Genomic DNA, 9,823 nt, shown 5'->3' on the forward strand with positions numbered 1-9,823 from the left:
ACGCGGCCTGCCCACCTTTCCTGATTCAGAGAGAGGGGACCCTGATTAACTGTGTAGCTTCTTCCTCACAGTTCTAAGTATCAGACACAACAATGAATAATCCACAGCTGACTGTCTTTAGCAGGTCAAAGGTCACGGCACACAGCAGACAGTCAGAAATATTCTAACTCTGATCATTTATCAGTTGTGACACTGTGAGACTTGATCAGAGGTGTGATCATCACAGCAGAGGCCTTTGTGTCAAAGTCACTGAGGATCAAACAGAAACACATGAAGCAGATTTTCCTCTTCTGGCTTTTTATAGCAGATAACCTTCAAAATATTCTGCAGTCGATCAAAAACTGAAGCAAACCATGAAGCAACATGTGAACATGAGCTGATGCTGCTGAAGTGAAGCAAAGTTACAGAGGTTTGATTACAGACACAGCTGAGAGTTTGTAATCTGTCATCATTTTAAAAAGTTTCCATGGAACAGCAGAAATGAGGCTTTACTGTCAGAGGCCGACAGCACTGAACACAACAGCAGACTGGTGGCTAATAAACAGTGAATGATGCAGAAACAGATGTTTGAAGCTGTTCTTGGAGTACACTGAGAGAGAGAGAGCTGTGCAGGCAGGAACAGCCAAAGTCAGAGAGAATTCATGAGCATATTTATCAAACGTGAAGCAGAGTTTGGATCTTCTTTTGCTGCTGCTTCACTCAGTTTTGGTTGGAGACAGATGAAACCTGCAGCTTCAGGATCTGTGAGCTGTCCACTTTCAGCCCCGACGGCGTGTCCGTGTACGTGCCGTGGAGTGAACGATCCACGCTCTGTGTTTCCATCTTTGTGTGTTTAGCTGCTCTCATTTACTGTTTTAGCTGTTTGCTGCTTGTTGAAATAGTTTGTGAGCTTTAACCTGAGATTCTGGCAAAATACATTTATATTAAACATCGATTCAGGATTGAATGAATCAACATCGTTTTATTCAAATTAAAACCATTTAAATGGGAACATGAATTTTTTACAGCCGCCTCTAATGCTGGGTAATGTCAGCTGGTCCATGTGCAGCTGGCTGTGAGGCTCAGGGAGCGTCGACAAAGTGCAACACTGAAAGAACATCATCCATAAATATTGAGTAAGAACTGGACTCTCATACAGCGAGACTCAAATGCCTTTAAACATCAGCTTATCCTGCTGATCCAAGTCCAACACTGAGTTTGTAAAAACATGTTTGTCAATCATTTTGTTTGGTTTCTGAGGAAAATGATTCAATAACTTGCTGCTAATACACAACATTTCATCATATTTCCTCATAACCCTCTTTTGTCTGACCATTTGATCCCATTTGAATTTGCAATAAAGGATCCACAGAGTTTGGTGACAATAATGACAGTAGATGTTTGTGTGAAAGTGCTGCAAGCAAATGAGTGTGTGATGTTCTTTCAGTGTTGCACTTTGTAGACGCTCCCTGAGCACTGGTCTCACAGCCAGCTGCACATAGAGACCAGTGTTGTTAGTCCAGGTCAGAAGATGACTTGTTGGAATGAAAATGAGCTTGTAGTTTGTCTGCTTTAATAATGTGACTGGAAAAAGGTGTTGGACTTCAAATATGTCCATTTCTGTCACACTTCACCTTTAAAAGTGAAGCCATGTGGTTCCTGGAAGGAAAAACACGACTTTTTCAAGTCTTTGTCCTGTTTTTATGAGAAATGTACGACTTTAATGTGAAACATTCAGAGTTTTTTCTCTTGTTGTGTTTGTTTGAAGCTGCTTCCTGTTGGCTTCAGCTCTTTGGAGTTTCCATTTTCTAAACTTCTACATTCTGAAGCTTCTTCAGCTCTGAACAGATGATGAAACACTGAATGATTTCAAGCACTTTGTCTAATAAACTTACATCTTTCATTCTTTATACAGATTGTGGGACTGTGGTTTGTCAGAGATCAGCTGTGATTATCTGGCAGCAGCACTGAAGTCCAACCCCTCCCATCTGAGACAGCTGGACCTGAGTAAGAACCACCTGAAGGATCCAGGAGTGAAGCATCTGTGTGGTTTCCTGGAGAGTCCAGGATGTAAACTTGAAACTCTGGGGTCAGTCAGCATGTTTTAGTTGTGCTGAGATGAATATGATGTGAAAGTTGTGCTGACACTAAACTGCAGACATCAGGCTGATATTATACTGATCCACACTGAGGATCTTCATGGTAAAGTCTGTTTTCTTCTTCTCTGGTTTAGTCCATTGACTGCAGAAGAACAATGTTCACATTTCAAACCTTCAAAGAAGAAGAAAAATCCTCCAGTGGAAAATTCACTGTGAAACTCTCAAACTCTTCATTGCACCTTAAAGTCTGTGTGACACTGAAATCCAAAGCAAAATGTGCGTTTGCTTTACAGACAGCAGTCCAACACAAACATACACACATCATCCAAAACACAGTCCAACATCCAAATCTCCTCCACTGCCAGCATGAATGATGGGAAAGAGAAGGAGGAACACTCTGACATTCAGGGTTAGAATGAGTTTCATCAAGCAGACTGTGAAGATCAAAGCTGCATTAGAAAGCTTACATGAATGAATGAGTGGACAGAAGTGGACAGAGATCATCTGAAGCACTTCAAAGGCTTTAAATCAGCACATTTCTCTTTATTCTTTATCAACTCTGTTAGTTTCTCCCAGTTTTCTGTGGAATGAAGCTAACAGCAGGCTAATAAGATGCTGACCAATAGGTTTCTATTAAAGGTTGTAATTTGTATATGAAAAAGTGCTTTGGCTCAGCAGGGATCAGCTTACAGGTAGAATACAGCTGCTGGATGGGATTAGCATGTCATAGCTATCTACCAAACTGCTAACTGGGGGATTTCAGGCCATCTATGGATCATTTTTGCTAACTGTTTATTCAGCTTAGGCTCACAGGGCTGCAGCCTGTGCCCTAGCTGTCATAGGGCAAGAGGCGTGGTCCACCTGCACAGGTGAGCAGTCCATCACAGGGCCAACAGAGAGCGACAGAGAAGCACTCCCTCACATCCACACCTACAGCCAATGTAGAAGCACCAATGAACCTAAGCAGCATTTCATTGGACTGTGGGAGAACATCCAACCTCCACAGAAAGGCCCAGCTGACCAACAAGCTTCAACCTACAACCTTCTTGCTCTAAGGCACTAGTGCTAACCACTTTTGCCCATTTCAGCCCAAATCCTGCATCTTCCTGTTTCTGACTCCAGGCCAGCTCCACTAACACTTTCTCATCAGACACTGCCACCTAGTGGAGGAAGTCTTAGTTCCATTTGAAGCTTCAGATTACAGTTAGTTCCTTTACAAAGAGGTGGAGGTGGTGGGGCCACAGCACCATCATCACTGAGTGCCATAGGACACTTAACCTTTGTTTCCATATGCTGGGAACTTCCTGTTGTTCCAAGGAGGACTGGAAAATGTGTGAAAATCTCCCAGTCAGTTCCTCACAGCACACTTCAATCATTTCCCTCCCACAGCATCAGGACCAGGGCTTTTTCTCTCTTTGGTCCCACTAAGAGATTTCCACACAAACACCTCATCAGTGGGACTCTCAGAGCTACCAGCCCTTTGCTACAATCACAAAGCTCTTCATTGAAATCAATGATATCAAAGTCTTCTGCTGATTCAGCATCACATTCATCTTTGCTCCTTGTTCTGCATCCCCACCATGGACTTCATTCCTTTCCAAGCCAGCCTTGAGTGTCCTTTATTCAGCTCATCCTCTGCTTTACTTTTACACCTGATTTTAGCTGCTTTATCTCTCTTTCAACAGGTTTCTGTGCCTCAATCTTTTTCTTCTCTCCCTCATAACAAGACAGCTTCTTCTGCCTGAGAACATGTTGGAGTGATTTACTAATCCAGGGCTGCTTATTGGGGAAAATACTTCCTGTTTCCAAAGTAATCCCCATTTTTCCCAGAAAGAAATGTCAGTAGAAATCGATGATCTAAGTGAGAACATGAGCCTTTCAAAACTCCCAGTGGGTGCAGTCAAAGCAGTCCCTCAGTCCCAGTATAGAGTCTTTGGTCCAGACTGGAACAACTGTGTGCCCAGTTTGAGCTCTCTTCAGTGCTGTGACCTGACAGACCCAGAGGGGCCATCACATCACATTTAGAAGCTCCCCTGATGGAGCCACAACACATGTCCAATACTTAGTCTGTCTTGTTGGACCAACTGGAAGAAATGATTCAAGGACTTAGTCACAGAACAGAGATTCAAATCTCCAAAATCCAACTGGCTGCATCAGGACATATAGTCTGAAACTCTGCACAGTTTCCTGTTTGAAGCTGCTTCCTATTGGCTTCAGCTGTTTGGAGTTTCCATTTTCTAAACTTCTACATTCTGAACCTTCTTCAGCTCTGAACAGATGATGAAACACTGAATGATTTCAAGCTCTTTGTCTAATAAACTTACATCTTTCATTCTTTATACAGATTGTGGAAGTGTGGTTTGTCAAAGATCAGCTGTGATTATCTGGCAGCAGCACTGAAGTCCAACCCCTCCCATCTGAGAGAGCTGGACCTGGAGTTCAACAACCTGAAGGATCCAGATGTGAAGCAGCTGTCTGATCTTCAGCAGAGTCCAGACTACAGACTGGAGACTCTGAGGTCAGTAGAGTGATGGAGTGAGTGGGTGGTGCTGTCAGCAGTATTGTACTAAACACAGTCAGTATGAAACAAAGATCCAGTGTTTCCTGTAAAGCTGCAGCTTCTCAGTGAAGCTGTGAGAGGAGAACGGTGACAGGCTTCAGGATTGGACACAAACACTTCCTGTTTCTCACCTTTATGGTCACCATAGTAACGGCTGACACGCTCTGATCAAACACTGTCAACAGCCAATCAGCTCTCTGAACAAAGCAGCACGCAGACCAATGACTGCATTGATTTCCAAGTTTAAAGCAGTGAAGAACACAGTCTGTAGGTGAGGAAGAATTTAGTGAGAGCAGATGTTTGGATGGAATTCCTCCAGTTAACAGCTGGAACCGTCCATCTGGATTGTTGGGCTTGTTGTTGGGGTTCCTACAGAGCTCAGAGTGGACACACCAAGGTTCTTCTAATGAATGAAAGTCCAAACTCAAACTAGGAGGGAAAAACATTTTCAGCAACTTCAATAAAAATCCAAAGATTAGAAAAAGTGAAGCAACAATGAGTCCTAGTACAGTCCCAGCACTGACGTCCCTGCTGCTCTTTATACTGGATGTGCTGCATCACTGACTGACAGCTGATGAAGAGTCTCTGGAAACACTCGTTTATCTCCTCTGCTCTTCCTCCTTCTCTCTGCAGGTGGAGGCCATGATGGTAAACAGGACGGTGTGTGTGCTGAGAGAGGAGCAGCTGTGTCCTGATGATCCAGAGAGGTTGAAGCAGCAGCAGCTTGTGTGTAGAGACGCTCTGACTGGGCCATGTTACTGGGAGGTGGAGAGGAGAGCTTCATCCAGCAGTGACTGACAGAGGAATGAAGTGCAGATGACTGTCAGTGCTGCAGAGTGAACTGCTCTGAGAACAGCTCCACTGTCAGACACAATGTAGAGTCCAGCATCAGCCCTGTGTGTCCCTCTGGATCTGACAGAGGATCATCAGTGTATCTGGACTGCTCTGCTGCTGCTCTGTCCTTCTACAGTCTCTGCACAGTCTCTGTCTCACTCTGGAAAGATTTTACAACTTGTTGTAATTACAGAACGTTAATATAATATTCCAACATGTGATCTTCTCTTTATTTCTGAATCTTTACCAAATAAAGAAAAACCAAACTAACAAACAGAAGCTGTCGTGTCCTTTTTCACCACATCTGTGAATCTTTTCTGTGTTTTTCCTCTTTTCCTCCTTCCTGCAGCTCCATCTTCATCATTCTGTGTCCAGTATATGTGAACACGTCCAAAGCATCTGAGCCTCATGTTACCCGTTTGTGTGAGTTACGCCTGTCGTTGTGTTGTGGTGTATAAATAAGGGGCAGGAGACAGCGCTGGATCTCCGAGTTCTTTACTCTCAATTTCTGCAACATCTGCAATATCTAGAAATGCAAACCTGTGAGCTGTGTGTGTTGTGCGTCTGCTCGGCCACCTCTCCTCCGGCCGTGCTGGAAGCAGCTGTGCGTTTGACAGTTTTATCGACTCGACAATAATCGAACAAATTAAATGTTCAAAAATATCAACTTAAGCACTTCAAAGTCAACAAAAAGCTTAAAACAATGAAATAATATTTCACTGACAAAACAACAGCTCATAAGAACGATACACAAAATAATACAGAAACAAACAAATAAAAGTTATTAACCAGGATCCATGTTTTTGTCACAAACACTGAATCAGCTGATTCACTCTTTATGTTTCTGAGTTTGTTTTGTGATTATAGTTCTGGTTTCTGTTTCTGTGTCTTCACTGTGTCCCACGTCTCCTTACTTTGGACTCTGTGTTATATTTCCTGTTTTACTTTGACAGTCCTGTGTTACTGTTTCCTGTCTCGTGTGTGTAATTGGTCCCAGCTGTGTTTCCCTCCTGTCTCCCGTTCCCTGATTACTAAACTGCGTCCACGCCGCCGGCGCTCCTCTCCACAGCTGGATTCCAGGATTTCAGAGCATCCAGCTGTGGTGAGTGATGGAGACACTTTCTCTGCTCCCTCAGTAATCAGGACAGTTTATTGAACATCAGAGGACATAAAGGACTGTTTTTCACCTGCCCGTTCTGAACCTGGACATTAAAGACTGCTGGCTTCAAGGACATTAATCCCAGTGTCAGCCAGCCAATAACAGCCTGTGTTTTTCAGCTCTTTAGGAGTCAGAAATGAGAAAGACACAGACTGCTAACCGCTCCCTGCAGGAAATAAGCTCCGCCTCTTCCTGTCCTGTATATGAGTGATTCTGACATGAGACACAATGAGTTTCCTGTTTATTGTGACTTAAAGCGAGCAGCAAAGACACTAAACTGTGTGTTTCCAGCTGAAGCTGCTTTTTGTGTTGCTCCCACAATCCTGTCTAAAACAGTCAGTGAGGAAAACTCAATGTGACTTCAGAGTGACAGAGGTAAGCGACTCATGTTGTAACTGACGTCAGACGCCGGAGATTTTGGCGGAAAATTAAAGCAAATGGTAGTTTAGAATTGAACAAATTCCTTTAAGCTTCAGTATTACCAAATACACTTATCAATAGTCTTCTAACTAACAATATTTGTCTAAATCATCTCCAAAACCCTGGAGAACAACGGGGAGAGTTTAAAGCAGGGGTGTCAAACTCAAATACACAGTGGGCCAAAATTCAAAACTGGAACAATGTTGCGGGCTAACATTAATATTTATTGAAAAAAAATCTTCCTCCAGATATAAGAATCAATCTTTTCTTATTGACTCAAACACGTTTTGCTGAAAAACTGAATATGGAACAAGCAAAGCTTAATACTAAACGATATATATATAGATATTAGCTGTATAATACCAGTAGGCCAGCTCTAGTAGTAATTTGGTATGGCTTCGTGGGCCAAATGTAATTACACTGCGGGCCAAATGTGGCCCACGGGCCAGAGTTTGACACCTATGCCTTAAATGATCTGTGAAAACAACTGTGGACAGTGAGAAGAGGATTCTGTCAAGAACATCTGCTCACAGCTTTGTCCACACTGACAACAAGACTTCCAAACTTTGGATGACATTTGGGAACGTCTCTGAGATCAGTGAGAAGGCAGGGTTACCCTGGTAATGGGAGCCTGGGGTGTTGGCTTTATTTTATACTCATTTTAGTTTCCTGTGAGCAAATATAAGCATTTATATTTCTGTGTGATTCTTTAACATGACAACACTGGAGACAGAAATGTGTACCTAGACTGAGCCTTTGTTTGAATCCTTTGAAACATCAGCGCTGTAACATGAAAGCACAGTGAAAAAACTTATTATCACACCAAAAAAAACCAACAACACTGAAACGGACCTGTGCAGCAACTGGGAGAGTGCTCAACGTGCTCTGGGATCAGTGGAAATACAGAGAATAGCTCCCAAAATGATCACCAACATCCTAAAAAGCTAACAAAAGCCAAACAGACGCTCTGTGTCATCACAGAGACATTTAGATGTTCAAACTTAGCATTCTTGAAAGAAAAACAAAAATCTGCTATTTATTTTCTCTTAAATGAACGTATACTTTGATTCTTAAATGAAAATGCATTGGCCCTTGTATATAATATAATATGCAATGTTTCTTACAAATACTGTTAAATGAATAATTCCTCACTGTTGTTCATTCTTCTATTAATGTAAAAATGCTCATGAATATAAACATTTCTTCTAAGGTCGTTTTCAACAGTTGTTCCTGAGTTAGCAGCTGGAGCTTTTGATAACCAGCAAGGCACCAGAAGCCTTTTCAAACTTTGAAACCAACGGGTGCTGCCCCTCGGCAGGCTTCCAGAAAATGGCTGAATAGTAAAAGAGAGGCGGGTTTTAAGGGACAGGAGCTAAACTTGTTTTTGATAAACTGAACATCTGCAGGCTGTCAGTACAACATGAATAGGGATTGTTTTTGGACTCTAAATCATATAAAGCAGGTCTGTTGCTGGAATAATCAGACGTGCAGAAACATGACTTGATCCTGGAGTATAGCAATAGGGACAAACGCATATCTGCAGAAGATCTTCATTTAAAAATGAATCGTATCATAAAAACATGCCACCTGAGAGTCACCAGGAAGAGATGGAAGGAAACTGTGACATCTTGGTCGGATGTCCGGGGAAGTTCTGAATTGTTGCTCTTTGTTAATTCCAGCAGTTAATTTAATTAATTTTTGTCGGGGGCGTGTACTCATGGGTGCAAAATGGTCCAAAAATACTCCAGAGTGTTTATTGAGAGCAGAGATCAGGTGACCCGGAGGTCCATTTTCTCATAGACTCTCATAGACAATCAGACATGTTTTTATAGCAGAGGAGTCGCCCCCTGCTGGTCAGATTTAAGACACGTCAGCTCTGGGTTCAGATTTCAATCCAGATTAAAATCATAAAGATCCAAGAGCAGAAAAAACTGTAAAACGAGTGTTTAGAGCAGACTGAAGGAATTTCCTGTTGCTTTGCTTTGCTTTTTACGAATATGCACAGTTATTACAAGAGATCTATATGACTGGAAATAAGTATAAAAAAACACTACAGGTCCACTTTAACTGTCATCTGCAGTTAGAAACACGTGGATATCTGAATGACATTTCCTGGCTGACCTGAAAGCAGCATTTTTGCCTCTGACAGGATTGTGAAATCCTCTGATTAGTCATCTCTGATATATAGCCTCCATTTTAAATAAGGCACCATGTGCTCTGTGCTGCACTGGAAATTTACCAAAGCATTTCCTCTTTATTTGACTCTGTACTTCTGCTTTGCTGGATTTCAGAAGGATACATTGTTTTACACACTGTAAGACATTTATTCACTCTGTACTTTGCATGCTAGTATTTTTAGCACCCTCAGTCTAGTTTGCATCCTTGCTATGTCATCTCACCACTTTCCAATATATAATAAAACCCACAATATCATTTACCATAAAAGCATATAAAACCTGGTGCACAGTTGTACATTAACATACATCAGCATGATCAGACTTTAAATATTTTTTCTTAACTTTATATTATATAATGTTTACTTTTAGTGCACTTAAAAGTTAAGCTGTAAAAGTGAATGGGCTGTTAATGTAAATGACCTAAGATTAGTTAGCTGATAGCTTACCACTCCACTCTCTCATCCACTGAGGATCAGCCGTGGCCCAAAATACTATGATTTTGGCATATTTAGCTACAGCGGCTATAGAAGCTTCGTTATTCCTCTATCCTTAACTTGTACTTATCACTATGGTCACTAATGTAGCATTTAAGTGA

At 41.9% G+C, this 9,823-nt stretch overlaps 1 protein-coding gene across 1 annotated transcript in view; it reads left to right on the plus strand.

Moving 5' to 3' along the window:
• LOC146548066 (NACHT, LRR and PYD domains-containing protein 12-like) overlaps positions 1 to 5,740 on the plus strand; it is a 45,526-nt gene extending 39,786 nt beyond the window's left edge. Inside the window, exons 13-14 of the mRNA XM_085265022.1 lie at positions 4,423 to 4,596; positions 5,272 to 5,740. Coding sequence (XP_085121148.1) covers positions 4,423 to 4,596; positions 5,272 to 5,284 — 187 coding nt within the window. The 3' untranslated portion in view covers positions 5,285 to 5,740. The remainder of the gene's footprint in view (positions 1 to 4,422; positions 4,597 to 5,271) is intronic.
• The last annotated feature ends 4,083 nt before the right edge of the window (positions 5,741 to 9,823 follow it).

This window comes from Mchenga conophoros, linkage group LG23, assembly GCF_057382185.1.
Source record: "Mchenga conophoros isolate Kocher_MC1m ecotype Shallow Benthic linkage group LG23, M_conophoros_male_GT1.1, whole genome shotgun sequence".
NCBI classification, from domain to species: Eukaryota; Metazoa; Chordata; class Actinopteri; order Cichliformes; family Cichlidae; genus Mchenga; species Mchenga conophoros.